This window comes from Neoarius graeffei, chromosome 2 (assembly GCF_027579695.1).
Source record: "Neoarius graeffei isolate fNeoGra1 chromosome 2, fNeoGra1.pri, whole genome shotgun sequence".
NCBI lineage: Eukaryota > Metazoa > Chordata > Actinopteri > Siluriformes > Ariidae > Neoarius > Neoarius graeffei.
In genome coordinates, this window is record NC_083570.1 from 94,441,965 (window position 1) to 94,462,597 (window position 20,633).

Sequence of the window (20,633 nt, forward strand, 5' to 3'; positions counted from 1 at the left end):
TAAAGGGTTAAATACAATACAATGTCATGTATTAAAGTCATACTTTAAAGTTTGGTCAAAGAATTATATTCATGCCTAAAACATCCGTCCTTGGTGTCTAAAGTTTGTTTCTTTAGCCCTGCACTAGAGCTACCAGGATAATGTGGTTAACAAGAAAGGAAAGTTTAAACTGCACGTACTCGCACCTCGTACCGTATCAAGCGTCGAGTTATTAAAATCTACAGTTCTGTGCAAAAGTCTTCGGCACATGTAAAGAAATGCTGTAGACCAACAGTAGCTTAAAAATAATGAAATTAAATGAAATCACACGTTTCAACGTAAAAAAATACTATAAACCGGAAGCACTAAACCATAATAAATGAAACAAAGTCAATATTTGGTGTGACGAGTCTCAGGTAGGTGTAAGGAAATGAGCTGTAGGTTTTACTGAGCGTCTTACAGAACCAGCCGCAGTTCTTCTGGACACTTTGACTGTCACACTCGCTTCTTCATTTTACACCAAAACCCAGCAGCCTTCATTATGTTTTCTTTTTTAATCTGAAAAGCACTCTCTTTTAGAATATGCTGCTCGGATTCAAACTTTTTTTTTCTTTAACGTTTAATTTCGTGCTGGAAAATGAACGAACGTTTGGAACTCTGAAATGTTTTGACTCGATAATGTAGAAGTCATAAAGTAGAAATCTACAGCAAAGATTGTATGGGGGGGGGACAACAACCACCATAGAGTGCCAAGACTTTTGCACAGTACTGTGTCCTGTATATGTATGTAAAACGGGCAAAACTGAAAGACATCGCTCCCATCCGGTTGAGGCTGACTCACTTTCTTCCTCAGCTCAAAATGCGGTATCGTTTTGTGTGAGAATCAGGTGGGAGGTGTGAAGTGATTCAAATGATAATACAGTTGCAGGTTGATTTGTATAATAATCTATTTTTCTGCATCACTGAGCCACATGATGTCCTTTGAGGTGAGCGTGCGGAGGCTTCCATTAATCTTCCATTACGTGTTCGTGAGATTAGCCTCGTATCACCAGCGCAAAGCTAAAGGGACAAACACCAGACACCATCACTCATTAGCCCTTTAATCGAATCGCCTTCATTACTATGATTCAAATGAATCAGTTCCAATTGAATCACTTTAATAAAGAGTTGGAATGGAGTAATTCTTCCCAGCTGGATTGGGACTGGACCCCCCACCCCCATCCCCAGTGCTGAAGTGCACACTTTGTCGTGATGATGTTGTGCATGCTGTGGTGCGAGTGCACTGAGGAGTGAGCAGGTAAGTGCGCCAGAGGTCTAAGCAAGTCTGGAGTTGAAAGCAGACGCAGGTAGAGTATTCAGACTGCTTCGGCACACAGCGCCCACTGACCGCTAACACGAAGCATGAAGAGCTGCTTAAGCATTAGCAGGAGCCTTCGGTAGTATGAGATAGTGTGGAGAGCGCTCCTGACCAGGACCGGCCTAAGCGAGTGAAAGTAAGTACTCGTCCAAAAAGCAAAGCCACATGTGATTAGCGTATGAAGTGTTTACTGAAAGGACTGTGGGGATGATTTGGGGGGAAATAGGGATAGTGATCTCAGACCACTTTGGCAACTTCTGCGTCAGTTTTCTCCACTCATACAATACTCCATCCTGTACGCGCTCTCCAGCTCCTCACTGTCGGCTGGTCAATACCATCGATTGATCACTCCGAAGTTGATCTGGAAAGGATAACGGTGCTCCATCCAGCACGTGGGCAGCGATATCGAACCCTCACTTAACACTGATTGATTTAAACAACTCCATCAGCGCCTTTGACTTTGAAAGACACTGTATGAATACAGTATGCTGATTGTAGCGCCACAGCCTTACTCTGCCATTAAGAAAATGGAAGAATTCATTCGGCAGATGTGTTTGGGGAAACTTATTTTGCTGGTGAACTTATTCAGGCCTTTAAAAATGTCACGACAAAACTGGATCCCTGACAGCGCAGGTTTATGAGCAGCGCCTGTAAGAAAGATTCTGATATATTTTCAAGTTTAGTGCTCGGAAAGTTGCTTTTGCTTTTCTTTGAATTAGTGACACATTTCACCTCGCTGCTTTAACCGTCAGCACACACATGTGCTGGTTGTTAGTTATCCGTGTCATTTCTTTCCGCTGCCGCGTCAAATTATGCCAGGAGTGAGCCTTCGGATACTGTATTTTTAACACTTTTGGGCTGTATGTGAGTACAGTGTATGATTTTACAGCATTTTCTCACAAGGGTCAGCTGACATGGCAGCAAACGGCATCAACTACATTTGCATGTTTGTTTGGTTTTGTCTGTTTGGTTTGTTATCCCCCGCTGGCCGAAAGGCCCGAAGGGGGATCATGTCATGCCGGCGTCTGTCCCAGGAAGGGCGCTCACCTTCTGACATCAACTCCTCTCACAATTTTTGGAGGAATTTCACCAACCTTGGTAGGATTCTTTGTTATATGTCAGGTAATACGCCTATTATAATTTCGTTCAATTCGGTCACATTTTCCCAGAGTTCCAGCCCTTGATTAACAAAATTATACTTTGAAAATTTCATGAGTGTGTTTTCCTTCTGAAATCAACTCCTCTCGCAATTTTTGGAGGAATTTCACGAAACTTGGCAAAAGGCTTTGTTATATGTCGCTAGTACGCATATTATTATTTTGTTCAATTCGGTCGCATTTTCCCAGAGTTGTGGCCCTTGATCAACAACCTTGTACGTTGACAATTTCATGAAGGTGTGTTTGCCTTCTGACGTCAACTCCTCTCACAATTTTTGGAAGAATTTCTTGAAGCTCGGCAAAAGGCCTTGTTATATGCCCGTAATACACATACCGCAATTTCATTTCATTTGTGAAAATTTTACCAGAGTTTTGACCCTTTGTACTTTGACAATTTCATGAGGGTGTACGTTCTTCTGAAATCAACTCCTCTCACAATTTGTGGAGGAATTTCACCAAACTTGGCAGAAGGCTTTGTTATATGGCAGTTATACGCATATTGAAATTTGGTTTAATTTGGGCAAATTTTCCCAGAGTTATGCCCTTGATTATTAACAAACTTGTACTTTGGCAATTTCATCAAGGTGTGCTACCTTTCTGAAATCAACTTTCCTCATAATTTTTATTATCCCCCATCCATCCCGGGAAGGGTGCTCACCTTCTAAAATCAACTCCTCTCACAATTTTTGGAGGAATTTCACGAAACTTGACAGGATTCTTTGGTATATGTCGGTAATACGCATATTGCAATTTCATTCAATTCAGTCGCATTTTCCCAGAGTTATGGCATCATTGCCAGCAGGGAATATTGTGCTCTCTGAGCACTCTTGGGTGGTGTTTTTTTTTTTTAAGTGCATGCTTCTCAACAGTACCAAGAGTTTCAATTTGGCTGCATTTTGGAGATTTCTTCTTGCCATGCCAAACGCTTCCAATTCCCCACACGCTAGGTGATAATTAGGGAAATGCAAATGTTTTGATGCCCTGCTGTGCCTGTATGCATCAGGGATTTCTGTAGATATGGAAATAAATCAATGGTAATCGACATGAGAAATGTCCTGAATTCCATTGGTTTTGTCTCGTGTTATAAAGTGCAGCGATGTTAGCAGACAAAATAATTTTTTTTAAATCATGTAGACAGTCCATAATTCATTTAAAACCCCTAGACACTACCAAGCATAATTTGCATTCAAATCACTTACAGTTTAACTCTCACTTCTACTCTGTTGTGAAGACGTTTCAGTGAGCAATCTGGATTTAAAAAGACATAAATGTTCAGCATTATGTCCGTGTGCATGATTTTTGATTTTAGTTATTACTGACTGCAGTAAAATGGACAGATCAGACGATGATTTTGTGTGGAGAGAGAGAGAGAGAGAGAGAGAGCGGACTGTGTTGTTTGTTTTAAGTTCAGGCATCATTTTCAAATGCTGTTGAAGGAGATGGGAGAAGAAAAAAATAAATATGGGACTGCGCTGAGAAGCAGGCTGGAAGGGAAGTGGCAGCGGGTGGGAGTGAAATTAGGTTTGTGTCGGAGTGGGCAGGAAAATATTCCAAGCAGGATGGAAAAATCAGTTCTGAACAGATCTCAAGTACAGGTTATGGCTTACTGGCTGTCAAAGAAATAACAGAATAATGGGGAAAATCAATCAAAAATATTTCAGTCTTTGGCTAATTCACTCAACTCACTCCATTCCTGGAAATCCAATATAAATACAGTGCTGTGCAAAAGTCTTAGGCACATGTAAAGAGATGCTGTAGACCAAAAACGGCTTGGAAAATAATCAAATGAAATGTTTCAACATTAAAAAATACTATAAACCATAATAAGGAAGCCAGAATAAATAAAACAAAGTCAATATTTGGTGTGAGACGACTCTTTGCTTTAAAAAAAAAAAAAGCAGTCTGAGGTACAGTGAGTGCAGTTTTATCAGGAAATGAGCTGTAGGTTTTACTGAGCATCTTACAGAACCAGCCACAGTTCTTCTGGACACAGGGGCGCAGATACGTTTTTTGAACTGGGGGGGACAAAGCTGCCAGCAAACCAACCCCAACCCCACCCCCAACATGTGTTGTGCGAGGAACAACTCTTCGCAAAGTTTCCTTATGAAACAATATGCTCGCTGAAATTATGGCAGGGAACGCCAGATTAAACATTACAACTGCCTTCTGAGCACTGTATCTACAGGCTACCACCGAAAGAAGGAGGCTACCAGAAAGGCATCTCTACTCCGTATGATTTTACTTTCACTACGACATTACTTTGAACAGACTATCAAAAAATTGCAAGGTGATATGATAAAGTAAGGCACAGTTTACTTACAGTCGTTGTTTTTTGAAAAAACGATGCAATCGTTTTCTGCCTTTTTGGTTTGGCACCCTTCATCATGCCGTGTTGGGGTCCTGAACTAGGAGCTGTCCCCGATATGCCTGTCAAACTTGTTGTGGGTAACCATAGCGACCAAGCTCGAGCTCGCAACCTGTGCAGTCTGCGCAGCTCAACCAACCGAATATCAGTCTTTGTTTTGTTTTATGTGAGTTGTTGCAACTATGTCTGTACTGCTGTGCACCTCAAAAAACCGAATGGTAATTAGTCTTTTGATTTTTCCGTGAGGTTTGCCTTATGCAAAGAAAGACATCATAGACGTTTTTTCCTCCCTATAAGTGGGGGGGACCGAACGAGGTGAATTTAAATCTGGGTGGGACGAATCCCACCCGTCCCCCCCTCTATCTGCGCCCGTGTCTGGACACTTTGACTGTCACACTCGCTTCTTCATTTTGCACCAAAACCCTACAGCCTTCATTATGTTTCCTTTTTTAATCTGAAAAGTGGCCTCGTATGAAATACACTACCGTTCAAAAGTTTGGGGTCACCCAGACAATTTTGTGTTTTCCATGAAAAGTCACACTTTTATTTACCACCATAAGTTGTAAAATGAATAGAAAATATAGTCGAGACATTTTTCTGGCCGTTTTGAGCATTTAATCGACCCCACAAATGTGATGCTCCAGAAACTCAATCTGCTCAAAGGAAGGTCAGTTTTATAGCTTCTCTAAAGAGCTCAACTGTTTTCAGCTGTGCTAACATGATTGTACAAGGGTTTTCTAATCATCCATTAGCCTTCTGAGGCAATGAGCAAACACATTGTACCATTAGAACACTGGAGTGAGAGTTGCTGGAAATGGGCCTCTATACACCTATGGAGATATTGCACCAAAAACCAGACATTTGCAGCTAGAATAGTCATTTACCACATTAGCAATGTATAGAGTGCATTTCTGATTAGTTTAAAGTGATCTTCATTGAAAAGAACAGTGCTTTTCTTTCAAAAATAAGGACATTTCAAAGTGACCCCAAACTTTTGAACGGTAGTGTATGCTGCTCAGATACAAACTTTTTTTTTCTATAACATTTAATTTTGTGCTGGAAAACGAACGCTTGGACACTAAAATGTTTTTGGACTGACTTGATAATGTAGAAGTCATAAAATAGAAATGTGAAGCAAAGTTTGTATAGAAAAAAAAATAGGGTGCCTAAGACTTTTGCACAGTACTGTGTGTGTGTGTGTGTGGATATTTAAAAGTTATTCCATGAAATTGAGTCGTACATGAGCTGATAGCCGACGAGGCGCGTAGCACCAAGTTGTCTATAAGCCATATATGACAAGGTTGTGCATGGCTTGTTGTAATAATTCTTGAAAAATTAAAAAAGATGCGTTCTTAACATCCAATACTTTTTATTTTATTTTTTTTGTTGTTGTTGCTTTCTTTGCATTTTTTGGGTTTTATTTTCGAGTAGAGTTTTTATTTCATCTACAGTTGGTTCAGCAACATGCTCTGCCATTTTGTTTTTCTCTGCTTATGGTATATGAGCTGATATCCTAGTAGTAGTAGCCAATCAGAGCATGCTATTGCTCATATCCAGTGAATGCGGATGGAATAAATATAGCTATACAGTACAGTACAGACATTCACACATTTCAAAGCGCGCAATCAAATTTTTACTAATTTTATTTTATTAAGGTCATAAAACACCTTAGTGCCTTTTCATGCTCTGACAAAAAAAAGTTGTTCTAAGGTTTCGAGACTAGAAATAAAGTCAAGAACTGAAGCTCAACATAGGCTCGGCCTCTCAAAGCCCAGACACCCGACTTTACACACAACACGCATTCAGAACTGATGTATTTATGGTTTTAATCTGTTACTTATTACTCTAATAGTTGAATTTTTGTTCAATTGATTTAGCAGATGCTGATAATTACTCAGTGAGCACTGACCTACTTCATTTAAATGTAAGTGATGGAATTTATCTCTGCGACTGTCATTTTCACACGTTTCATCACGGCGAGGATTTAACTTGACAGGGAATTAATGAGTTAGAGCTGATTTCCACCAGTGTTTCGCACCATTCCCTTATTTTATCTGCTGAAGTCAGGCATGAACATTGCAGATTTTTCATGTGTGTGTGTGTCAGAAGAAAAAATCCACAGCAGTGCCGTACTGTCACACTGTCATGATGACAAACCCATGAGCTTCATCGTCAGTCATGGGTGAACAGGAAAGAGGATTGTTGGAGCAATACAGATCATCAGATCATTCGTATCTGAGCATGGATAAAACACACATACTGTAGAACGTCACGGCTTATCACAGAACGCCAGGACAGCAGAATAAATCTAAATAAAAACAAAAAACTAGAAAAGCACTCGGAGAGTGCAGACCTCCGCCAAGAATCCTTTAAAAAAATCCAGGATCCAGAAGGTGATCCGGATCACCGCCAAAATTTAATGGATTGTTACTTGTGCCCAGTCACACCTCTGGAAAAAATTTCAGAGCAATCCGTTCATTACTTTTTCCGTAATGTTGCTAACAGACAAACCAACAAACAAACCAACCAACGCTACCGAAAACATAACCTCCTTGGCGGAGGTAAAAAAGTTTGTCAATATGACAGATTCTGTTAACAGACTGTAAACAAGGTGCTCTCTGTTCCACCATAATGGCTGATTTATTGCGAGCATATGTTCCTGTTTCAGATCTGAACATCAGCGAGAGGGTGGTGGACATTAATACTGTACCTGAGTGTAATAATCCTGAAAAAGCTCGCCAGAGGGTCTGTCTACTTCTAATTTGTGCGCGCGCGCATGCGTGTCAGTAACAGAAAAAAATATATATAATTATTAAATCTTTCTTTTTCAAAATCCAGACAAGAGAAATGAAAAATGAGTCATTTTTCATTTCTATCAGATACAAAATTTAAAAGCAACTTGTTTGTTTTCTTTCCTGTTTTTGGTCATTTTTGAAAAATGAATTTATCAACCACCAGAGTGTTGTACTGTATGTACATGGGTTGTTTTGAAGTCCATGCTGTACAGTGTGACCCGAAATAATGTGCTACTACTTGGAAAAAAATTCGGGCTATTCCTAAGTTGCGTGCATTTATTTCCCTGAGTGTCAGGACCAAGTGATGTATAGTCTGGATTATAGTTGTGGTGTGACGGCTCCAGACTGGAACTACATTCAGGCAGAGGGATAGTTGTAGTTATCGGTGTTGTGGGACCGGGCCCTTACTTTAGCTAAAGAAAGAAAAGAAGAAAGAAAGCACAACTTTTATTCATCACACACTTGTGAAATTCCTCTCTGCATTTAACCCATCTGAAGTAGTGAACACACAAGTGAGCAATGAGCACACACATACCCAGAGCAGTGGGTGCCCGGGGAGCAGTTGGGCGTTAGGTGCTTCGCTCAAGCGCACCTCAGCCCAAGGCCGTCCCATATTAACCTAACCTTTGGACTGTGGGGGAAACCGGAGCACCCGGAGGAAACCCATGCAGACACGGGGAGAACATGCAAACTCCACACATGCCCCTTTTCCACCAAAGCAGTTCCAGGGCTGGTTCGGGGCCAGTGCTTAGTTTGGAACCGGGTTTTCTGTTTCTACTGACAACTGGCTCTGGGGCCAGAAAAACTGGTTCCAGGCTAGCACCAACTCTCTGCTGGGCCAGAGGAAAGAACCGCTTACGTCAGTGGGGGGGCGGAGTTGTTAAGACCAACAATAATAACAAGACCGCGAAAGATCGCCATTTTTAAGCGATGAGAAGCAGCAGCTGTACAAACGCGAAGTCATCCATTATTATTATTATTATTGTTGTTGCTGCTGCTGCTTCTTCCGTGTTGTTTTTGCTTCAATATTCGCGCCAAGGTTTATGCAGACGTAGCGATGTAACTGACATATACAGCGATGTAACTGATGTATACAACGACGTAACTGACGTATACAGCGATGTAATGACGTGGCTTCCCTTAGCACCGTGAGCTATGGAAAAGCAAACTGGTTCTCAGCTGGCTCGTGAGTTGAACGAGTTGTGAACCAGCACCAGCACTGGAACTGATTTGGTGGAAAAGGGGTAACAGAAAGGCCCTCGCCGGCCTCAAACCCAGAACCTTCTTGCTGTGAGGCGACCGTGCTAACCACTACACCACCGTGCCGCCCAAAGCTATTTAGCTTGATTGGTGCATTGTACCAAAGATTCTGCTTAATTTTCTACAAGAGGCAATTATTGCTTGTCAAACATGGCACGTGAAAAGAAAAGATAAACAATCAGGGGGGGTTTTTTGTTTGTTTGATTGTTTTTACGAAAGCTCAGTCAAGAACAAAACCGTGCCAAAGCCTGTAACTATGTCCAAATAAAATTGTCAATAATTGTGGAAAAGTCCAAGAAGTCAATACAGAAAAGGCTTTGAAAAACAGACTCAAATCAAACAGCCAAGCTACAAGGCACATCTGTATGGTGCTCTGGATAAACACTATAACTGTAAATGCCGCTAGCCTGATATACCGTACACCACATCGTTCATTAGTAAGTCAACATTAGTAGCACTTGAGTATTAGCGTGGGCTGGGTGTTACATAATGTTTTCGTCTGCTTATTTTTATAAAAAACAAACATTAAAACTAACCAGTACATGATATAAAGTGGGACATTGTGGCCTAATGGTTAGAGAAGCAGCTTTGGGACCAAAAGGTCACTGGTTCGATTAACCCTCGGCATGGTGACATGCACGGCCCCCGTTCTCAAACGCCTTACACACTTTTTATAAACCCTACAGTGGAGTTCACATGTGAGGTGCACTCTTATGATCCTCCATATGGGTTTAATAAAAGCTCGGGCAGCCGGCAACATGAAACCACTTCAAACACTTTTGGGAAAAGATCTATTTTTTTAAAATCCCAGTTTCTCCTCATTAGGCCATTTCTAATCCATTCACTAGCCAGTTACAGCTCCATTATTACCCAAGAGTTTTCCATCATGCTGATCATCCTTCCCACCCAGAGAGCTGGCTTGTTTGCTTGAACCCCCAGCATTGTTGCAAAGTTTTTTCTTCTGCGCCACTTGAGAGCCAATTGGAAGAGAAAATGAATGATGTTTGTTGGCCCATGCCTTACAGGTTTGATTGGCAATGCTGGCTGCTGTTGGTGAAATCCAGCATAAAGCAGAATGAAAGAATAAAACCCATCATCAAACTTTTATTTTTTATTGAGGAAGCCATGACTTGATGGTTAGAGAAGCAGCTTTGCTACCAAAAGGTTGCCGGTTCAATTCCCTGGACCAGCAAGAATGGCTGAAGTGCCCTTGAGCAAGGCACCGAACCCCCAACTGCTCCCCAGGCCGCTCTGGGTATGTTCTATGTCGCTCTGGATAAGAGCGTCTGCTACAGTCCTGTAATGTGATATGACTTTAATAAAGCAGCATTCCCATCACGACTCAGATCCATGCTGCTCGAGGTATGTCAGCTGATATGATCGAAAATAAAAAGCCTTGCTGAATCCATCATACAGAGGTCTGTTGCTAATCCTGTGGAAATATTGATTGTATTAAAGCCATGTGAGAAGGTAAACTGGTGTTGCTTAGAGATAAGGCCATATCGAAAAGTCCATGGCTGCACTAGTATTATCGCAGGAATCGGATCAAAAGCTACAAGATTTCCACAGATTTCCAAGATTTCAGCATTAAGCGTTGCTCTGTAATGCACAGTCGTGACAGAACTGCATCCTCCAGACCTGACTCTGGAGTAGAAAGAGCAAGAGAACTGCTTCAAGATTCAAGAAAGGTTTTAGCCCAGGAAACAATCCAGCACAGCAATGACATTAGGTCTCAAACTGAACCTGATTCTGCCCTAGAGGTCTCAGAACCAGGAAAGGAAAAAAAAAAAAAAAAGACATTCTATAAAATATTAAGCTATTGGACAAATCCCAGGAAGCAAGCTGGTTTGGCAAAAAAAAAAAAAAAAGTGTTGAATGAATAATGCATCAATAAGTTCAGTACCTACTCAGCATTCAAGACCACTGCTGTAACAGACTTGCACTGATGGAAAAAACAGAAATGAGAGAGTCTGAAATAGTCACACATTTTCGAACAGGATGCAAAAATATTTTGAGTTCTGCTTCAAAGCTTTCTCCCAGTGATATCTCGGCTGTATTTGGTCAGAGGACGGTCTGCTTCACTGATCACCAAAATCCTTTCCGTGAAGATGTACTGTTATACTGAGTCAAATGGATTTCAAAAAATAAATAAATAAATAAATAAATCGGGCGGCACGGTGGTGTAGTGGTTAGCGCTGTCGCCTCACAGCAAGAAGGTCCGGGTTCGAGCCCCGTGGCCGGCGAGGGACTTTCTGTGCGGAGTTTGCATGTTCTCCCCGTGTCCGCGTGGGTTTCCTCCGGGTGCTCCGGTTTCCCCCACAGTCCAAAGACATGCAGGTTAGGTTAACTGGTGACTCTAAATTGACCGTAGGTGTGAATGTGAGTGTGAATGGTTGTCTATGTGTCAGCCCTGTGATGACCTGGCGACTTGTCCAGGGTGTACCCCGCCTTTCGCCTGTAGTCAGCTGGGATAGGCTCCAGCTTGCCTACGACCCTGTAGAACAGGATAAAGCGGCTAGAGATAATGAGATGAGAATAAATAAATCACTTAGCCATAGCAACCGTGGCCAATCAGGATAGGAAGTAAGCTTTGTAGTAACTCGAGGAGAGTCACTTGTATAGGCGTACACTCCTCACCCCGACAATCGCTCTTTTCTCTCACACCCACGCATATAATTATGCGATTTTTTTTTTTTCCCCCTACTTCGAAATCAATGTCTCCCATCAAATTAAAGGATGCTGAAGCCGTTATTGATCTCGCCGCAGGACTCTCACTCGAGCTTGCCTTTATCTCCAACTGAGCTTTCTCAACCATATTGACTCCACTGGGTTTATTAGCCTTTCCCCAAAAGGAGAAGACCGAGAGACAGATTGTAAATTGGTGAAAAGTCTTCCTTCACATCCTTAAGAGGTGACAGCACCAGAATAATAGAACACCGTTCAACAGACACAGGGTTCACTGCACTGGGTGTGTCTCAGACTCGCAGAAGAAATAGGTTTTCACGCAGTGCACAGGTCATTTTATTCTATCCACATTCACTGAATATGAGCAATCGCGCACTCTGATTGGCTGCTCTACTACTAGGCTATCAGCTCATATTGCTGGGTTTTGCGTGACGTCACATCCGCCTCATTAGTTATTCAAAACTTTAGCTGATGGTCTACCAAAGCTCAGTTGACAAAGCGTTTGTACGGAGAAGCTTCATTGCTCGCTTGAAAAATGCCTGACACTTGCGTTGTTCGAATCGATCAAACCGAAAAACTGATAAAAGTTTCTTCAGGGTTCCCCGTGAACTAATAAAAAAGGGTGAACGAACACAGGATTTCACAAAAAGACGTCGAGAAAGGTGGCTTTCGAACCTCTCACTGAAATCGAAGGCAATCGAGTCGAAGCCTGCTCGAGTTTGCAGTGATCACGTGGTGAAAGGTTTGTATCTCCCTCTCAGCGACATCCTTAGTGTTTTCCAAATACTTTTCTTGCTGTGTCGTTATTTTACGCTACTTTTTTTCGTCACAAAGCGCTAAAGTCCCCAGCTGTTTCTTTGTTTCCTCCTCACAAAGTCCATATGCATGAAGGCCGCGACAAAATTCTTCCCCAGCCGTACAGTTACAATGCGCCGTGATCACTTCTCCGTCCTGTTTAACTAAGATCCAGGTCTTTAAAGGGGTTTCTGATGATCTTTGTGAATGATTTAGCTGAGAGATAAGAGCCAACACAAGTGAGAATCAAGCCAACTGTTGTTTCTTTACACTTCAACTTGCAGACGCGAATGAAAAGCTTAAAAAAAACCCATACTTTGACGGGCAAAAACAATACAGGATTCATTTGGCGGCGACTTGATAGCGAGGTCCTTTACCCAGCCACATACAAAAAAGTCTTAAGCCTCCGTACTCTTCCACGCTTTCATCTGTTTTGCGGTGTAGAAGGACGTCTGCAACACCAGATAGTTGGAGATGTCGGGGAACTCAACTGAAGGGTAGTTTTCGAGATCGTATGACAAATCCTTCTTTCCCAGACTGTAGGGGTCGATTCCATTGCACATAGCAATCTAATGAATATATTTAAAGCGAGCAGCAGCTTCTAGATTACGAGCGTACTCTGATCACTGGTTGTTTGCACTACAGCAGCCGTTTAGACCACCAGCTATTTCACTTCCGGTAAAACCACTAAGAAAAGTCACATGACTGAAACTCAGCAATACCACGAGTAGAGAAAAACAAAATGGCGGCACGTGTTGGTGAACCAACCAAGGACAAAATAAAAACTCGACTCGAAAACAAAACCCCAAAAAATAAAAAAAGAAACAAAACATGGAATTAAAGTATTTGATGGTAAGAATGCATCTTTTTTTTTTAATTATTTTTCAAGAATTATTATTATCGCATTTTTCACCAATTGCTCCTGTCATTTCGCCGGTTTGTTTACATTCTAAGTGGAAATGATTGTGTTGGATGTTGTGTATAAACGTTTTTATTCATCGACTTTGCAAAAAATAAATGCGCTCTTTCTCAAAATCCCAGTGAATGTGTGGATAGAATAAAACAGTTATTCCGCTCAATCTCATCGTACACGGCTTATAACCAACTCGGCGCCTCGTCAGCTATCAGCTCATGTACGACTCCATTTTGTGGAATAACTGTTAAATATACATTACAACAGCGCAGCTTTGATCCAGACTCAGACTTATCGTTTCCATAGTAACAACTCACTCATCCACAGCAACTTTGCATTATTTGTTGTTCAGTTGCTCTGGATAAACTCAGAATTCTGGTCTTCAGGACAGAGGACATCACAGCTTGTTGAATTTTGCTGAAAAAGCTGAATTTTTATGTCTTCTAGACAGGCTGGTGAGGAAACGTTTACGTTTATAGCCGCTAATTTGTACTATGGATGTTCCACAGCCTTAAGCGGAACTATAAACGGATAAAAAGTATGACTAGTCATTCTTGGATGGGCAACAATAAAATGTTGGTAACTTGCTTCAGTCAAAGAGAAGTAAACCACTTCGTGACATGCTGTTATTGGAAAACAATCGACTTGAGATGATGACAGTCGATTATTTTTTCTAACATCACGTCATGCTTTATTCCTTACTCAGTAAGCAGGTATGAGCCGACACAAACACTTTAACTCCGATGTACTGTATATCTGTAAAATAATGCAGTATTATGATGATACATGAGATGATGTGCTTTGCCGAGAATATCGCAACTACTGTTGGGAAATCTACATGATGTCTGTCAATTCAGGAACCAATGGTGAGAGAACGGATATGTTGTAAATGATAAAAACAAAATGAATTATTCTATCCACATTCACTGGATATGAGCAATCGCGCGCTCTGATTGGCTACTCTACTACTAGGATATCAGCCATTTTCTTCTTCTTCTTTCGGGTTTTTTTTTTTTTTGGTGGTTAGCAAACCAACTTAAAGGTGCATTACCGCCACCAACTGGGCTGGAATGTGGAACAGGAGATATTGAGAGGAAGAGAAAAATTTTTTTTTTAGCTATTTCTGTTTCTTTTAAATACTTGATGATAAAATAATATATCTGACTTGATGCACTCGGACATTTTGTTTTTCTCTACTCACGATATATCAGCTGATAGCCTAGGAGTAGACAATCAGAGCGGGCGATTGTTCATATCGAGTGAATGTGGATATGGATGTGAATGTGAGAGAACTTTAACTCTGATGTATAGCCGTACAACAATGCGGTATCATGATGATACACAAGATCACGTGCTTTGCCCAGAATATCGCAACTATTTTTGGGAATTCTACATGGTGTCCGTAAATTCGGGAACTAAATGGTGAGAGAACGGACATGTTGTAAAGAATTTTTAAAAAATGAATTATTCTATCCACAGTCACTGGATATGAGCAATCGCGTGCTCTGATTGGCTACTCTACTACTAGGATATCAGCTAATATACCGTGAGTAGAGAAAAACAAAATGGCGGAGCGTGTTGTTGAACCAACCGAGTACGAAATAAAAACTCTACTCGAAAACAAACCCCCACCCCCAAAAAAAGTTGCATAAGTATTCCTCAAATGATGCACTGTTAGATTTTTTTTTTTAAATTATCATTTTAACCCCTTAAACTCCAAGCAGCATTTGGTATATATCACATATCGACTCGGACACGTGTTTCACTCTCATAACTGCACACATTTCCAGGTAGTGTGAATGTAGGTACTAAATAATCCATATATAGTCTATCCACATTCACTGGATATGAGCAATCGCGCGCTCTGATTGGCTGCTCTACAACCAGGATATCAGCCCATATACCGTGAGTAGAGAAAAACAAAATGCCGGAGCGTGTTGCTGAACCAACCGAGGACGAAATAAAAACTCTACTCAAATACAAAACCCCAAAAAATACAAAAAAAAGCGCAACAAAATATGAAATAAAAGTATTTGATGGTAAGAACACATCATTTTTTTTTTCAAGAATTATTATTAGAGCATTTTTCACCAATTGCTGCTGTCATTTCGCCGGTTTGTTTACATTCTAAGCGGAAATGATTTTGTCGGACGTTTTGCATAAAGGTTTTATTGATCGAATTTGCAAAAAAATAAAAATGCTCCGTTTCTCAAAATCCAGTGAATGTGGAGAGAATAAAACCGTTATTCCATTCAATCTCGTCGTACATGGCTTATAGCTATCAGCTCATGTACGACGAGATGGAGTGGAATAACTGTTGATTACTCTCACTGGTTCCTGATTTTTTTTTTTTTTTTTGGATGCCTTGTATAAACAAGTAGCTGATTTTTTTTTTTGTGTGCAATCTGTTTATGTTCTTTGTTCTTTGACTGAACCGAAATATTGCGAAACATATCGCGTATCGATTTCCATAGATACTAAATCCTCGCATAGACAAAATATAATACCAATGCAAAATAATTAGTGTTCGAAGAACGCAGTCTAACTGCACACCTGCAGGCCTCTGGGCTTGAGCGTTTGCATTTGTCTCACCCGCCTGATTCAGCTCACAGAGAACTTGTTAATTGGCAGAGGTCCTGAATCAGTGGCGTTAAAGCAGAAATAGCATTGCGGTACAGTTGGAGCTGGAGTTTGACGTGTGATGCTCGGTGTTCTCCACTGCTGGAATATTGAGGCGCTCTCCTGAAGGATTACTGCCAAAGCTCATCTCTCAATTCCAATTCGATGAACTTATTTCTGTAAGGTTTTCACTAATGAGTTGACACAAGTGAGACATCCTGTCAGATCCACACGCATAAGCCCAAAGCGCAGAGTAATGACGTGTGGCTTCCCTGTAGATAAGTCTCATTAGACTCCACATCTACCTGCTTTTTCCAATAAGCTCGTGAGCCTTTGATTCTCCTGACAGCGCAGAGCTTCGAAAGAGATCAGTGGTGATGTTGTTCATGATCAAAATCATGATACCTACGAGGAGATTTTGCACAGAAGTTGCCTCAGTGGTTTGAATTAGTCAAGCAGGTCAAAGTGCCCCATTGTTTCCTCGCTGAATTATTGAAGCATTAAAGTTAGTCATCCATGCACCAGTGTTGTTGCTGTAGAGAGGGAGAGTAGGGCGAGAAAACGAGTTCACTGCCTTCCTATCTGACACCAGTTTTTTTTGTCCCCACTCCTCTGCTTCTCCCCAATCGCCCCTCTCTCTCTGTCTTTCTTTGGACGGTACATACTGGCCCCTCGCATCCCCCCGCCACAGTTGAGCAGATTGTGTCTGTATTCCACGCTGCTTCCAAACAAAAGGCATGGGACCATTTCTCCAAAGCCCAACGCAAGAACCTGGACATGTGGCGCAAGCAAGCAGAGGTTGGTGTTCTCAATTTTTGCTTTGTTCTTTCTGTTTTTAACTGAATGTCTTGACGTTTATGCAGAATTTTACTTTATACACTGATCCATTAGCCCTTTTTATTCCCCGCCTTCAAGTGCAGCTCCATACGCATATGCAGAACTGTCGCTGTAAATCACCAAAGAGTGGCCGAGCTCCCAGCAGCACACACCCACTCAGCAGGTAACACACCTGAGCAAGCAGCGTCTGACCGAGTGCGAGACCATTACCCTTTTATAGCTGGATGTCACGTGACGTCAAATCCGCCTCATTAGTTATTCAGAACTTTAGCTGGTGGTCTACCAAAGCTCAGTTGACAAAGCGTTTGTACGAAGGTTCATTGCTCGCATGAAAAATGCCTTACGCTTGATCAAACCGTAAAACTGATAAAAGTTTCTTCAGGGTTCCCCGTGAACTAATAAAAAAGGGTGAACGAACACAGGATTTCACAAACAGACGTCGAGAAAGGTGGCTTTCGAACCTCTCGCTGAAATCGAAGGCAGTCGAGTCGAAGCGTGCTCGAGTTTGCAGTGATCACTTGGTGAAAGGTTTGTATCTCCCTCTCAGCGACGTCCTTAGTGTTTTCCAAGTACTTTTCTTGCTATGTGTCGTTATTTTACGCTACTTTTTTTTCATCACGAAGCGCTAAAGTCCCCAGCTGTTTCTTTGTTCACTCCTCACAAAGTCCATATGCATGAAGGTCGCGACAAAATTCTTCCCCAGCCGTACAGTTACAATGCGCCGTGATCACTTCTCCGTCTTGTTTTAACGAAGATCCAGGTCTTTAAAGGGGTTTCTGATGATCTTTGTGAATGATTTAGCTGAGAGATAAGAGCCAGCACAAGTGAGAATTAAGCCAACTGTTGTTTATTTACACTTCAGCTTGCAGACGCGAATGAAAAGCTTTAAAAAACATACTTACCCGGGCAAAAACAATACAGGATTCATTGGACAGCGACTTGATAGCGAGGTTCTTTACCCAGCCACATATAAAAAAGTCGTAAGCCTCCGTACTCTTCCACGCTTTCATCTGTTTTGCGGTGTAGAAGGACGTCTGCAACACCAGATAGTTGGAGATGTCGGCGAACTCGACTGAAGGGTAGTTTTCGAGATCGTATGACAAATCCTTCTTTCCCAGACTGTAGGGGTCGATTCCATTGCACACAGCAATCTAATGAATATATTTAAAGCGAGCGGTGGCTTCTAGATTACGAGCGTACTCTGATACATTATCGCTAGTTGTTTGCACTACGGCAGCCGTTTAGACCACCAGCTATTTCACTTCTGGTAAAACCGATAAGAAAAGTCACGTGACTGAAACCCAGCAATTATGACCCATCGACTCCCAAGGCTCTGCTGCAGATCAGTACATTCAGATCACAGTCCTTCTCACACACTATCCCTCGTCTGGACCGCTCACAAAAATGTCGTGTTTATTTTTCATTCTATTTTTGAGATGTTAAATTGAGATGTTAGGGTGCAAGAATGCCTCGTTAATGAATGAGCTGCAGCAAAACATGCTCTGTGTGGGTGGATGGACGAGGCTGATGAAGCATAACACTGTTGTCGTTTTCTGGTCATTCGGTAAGTGTGGAGACTTGTCTCTCGAGCACCAAGTGAGCAAAGCCTGGATCGGGCATGTAATTAACATCATAATCTCCTTTTCCAGGCTGCAACACAGCAGCAATTTGCACGGATCGCAGGGCTGATACTGTTTATGCTAATCCAAAAGTGCTTGAAAGGTCCTGTTAAGCGAGTAATGAATATACACTCGACAGGAAGTGTTCACATTTCAAAGTCGTATCATGTAATCTCATTAGCCTTAAATGGGTACTGGATTTGGAACAAGCATTACAATGATGCAAAAGAGTCTCATCGTGACATAAGGTAGGTGTTTCATTCTGTCTGAATGTGCTGTTTGAGTTGGGTTTTGGTTCATATTTGTTTTAATGTGCTAAACAGAGTTGGATGATTAATGGAAATTTGGATATCTTGCCTTCTTTTTCCTTAGTGGTGACAACTTAGATATTCATGTGGTTTCCTAACTGGGGCTACATGTTCCTTGTTAACCTCACACCGGTTGGCTACACTCTCCATTCGCTGTGTTCTCACTGTTATACAGAAACGCACAAAGACTCCATTGTCCTGTCCGAATACACGTTGGTCATAGCACAAGAGTGTTACATATTTATATGATTTCCAGAAGATTCCCAGTAATTGGATCCTGATTGAGGCTGGTTGTAGTCAGTCCAGAGAACAGATGTTATTTGGTTTATTCTTTTTTTAATTTATTATTCCATGTGTTTTTAGGCACAACAGGCCTCGTTTATCCAATTTTATGCCAACATATTTATTCATAAATTGTGTCAGGAGCATTTACACATGAAATATGGTGTTCATGGAAATCAGGCTACTTTGGAAAAGGGTTCATATCTTCATAGAGCTGCTGAGTTTGTGTAAATTTACATACCGGTATAAGCAGACCCACTAATGTGAATATCGACAATCGGCTTCGGATTGTACAACTCCAATTCCCAAAAAAAAAGTTGGAACACTGTAAAATGTAAATAAAAACAGAATGTGACAATTTGCAAATCATGGCAACCCTATATTTCATTGAAAATATTACAAAGACAACATGTCAGATGTTGAAACTGAGCAATTATATTGTTGTTTGAAAAATATACGCTCATTTTGAATTTGATGTCAGCAACACGTTTCAAAAAAGTTGGGACAGGGGCATGTTTGCCACTGTGTTGCATCACCTCTACTTTTAACAATACTCTGTAAATGTTTGGGAACTGAGGAGACCAGCTGTTGTAGTTTTGAAAGTGAAATGTTGTCCCATTCTTGCCTGATATACAATTTCAGTTGCTCAACAGTTTGGTTTTCCTTTGTCATATTTTGTGCTTCATAATGCACCGAATGTTTTAAATGGGAGACAGGTCTGGACTGCAGGCAGGCCAGTTTAGCACCCCGACTCTTTACTACAGAGCCATGCAGTTTTAATATGTGCAGAAAGCGGTTTGGCATTGTCTTGCTGAAAGAAGGAAGGTTTCCCTGAAAAAGATTTTGTCTGGATGGCAGCATGTTGCTCTGAAATGTGTTTATATCATTCAGCATTAACGATGCCTTCCCACATGTACAAGCTCCCCATGTCATGTGCACTAATGCACCCTCATACCATCACAGATGCTGCTTTTGAACTGTGCACTGATAACAAGCCAGATGGTCCCTCTCCTCTTTAGCCTGGAGGACGTGGTGTCCATTATTTGTAAAATGAATTTCTACTTTTGATTCGTCAGACCTCGGGATAATTTTCCACTTCGCCTCAGTCCATCATAAAAGAGCTCAGGCCCAGAGAAGGTGGCGGTGTTTCTGGAGATTGTTTATATCTGGTTTTAACTTGCATTTGTGGATGCAGTAATGAACTGTTTTCACAGACGACGAAGTGTTCCTGAGCCCATACAGTGATTTCCACTACAGACACGTGTCTGCTTTTAATGCAGTGTCTCCTGAGGGCCTGAAGATCACAGGCATCCGATGTCAGCTTTCGGCCTTGTCTCTTGCATACAGAGATTTCTCCAGATTCTCTGAATCTTTTAATGATATTATGTACCATAGATGATGTGATCCCCAAATTCTTTGCAATATATTCTTCAACTGTTGTACTGTTTGCCCACGCGGTCTTTCACAGAGCGGTGAACCCCTGCTCATCTTTACTTCTGAGAGACTCCACCTCTCTGGGATGCTCTTTTTATACCCAGTCATGTTACTGACATGTTTCCAGTTAACCTAATTCTTATTAATTTTTTTTAGCATTACACAACTTTTCAGTCTTTTGTTGCCCCGTCCCAACTTTTTTTTTTTTTTAAATGTGTTGCTGGCACT

The 20,633-nt window shown here is 41.4% G+C and overlaps 1 protein-coding gene across 3 annotated transcripts in view; it reads left to right on the forward strand.

Annotated features, from left to right (window-relative positions):
• The window catches only part of enox2 (ecto-NOX disulfide-thiol exchanger 2), a 766,926-nt gene that overhangs the window by 640,924 nt on the left and 105,369 nt on the right, over window positions 1-20,633 (forward strand). For all 3 annotated transcript variants that reach the window (XM_060915209.1, XM_060915211.1, XM_060915210.1), the window contains exon 9: window positions 16,617-16,723. In XM_060915209.1, coding sequence (XP_060771192.1) covers window positions 16,617-16,723 — 107 coding nt within the window. The remainder of the gene's footprint in view (window positions 1-16,616; window positions 16,724-20,633) is intronic.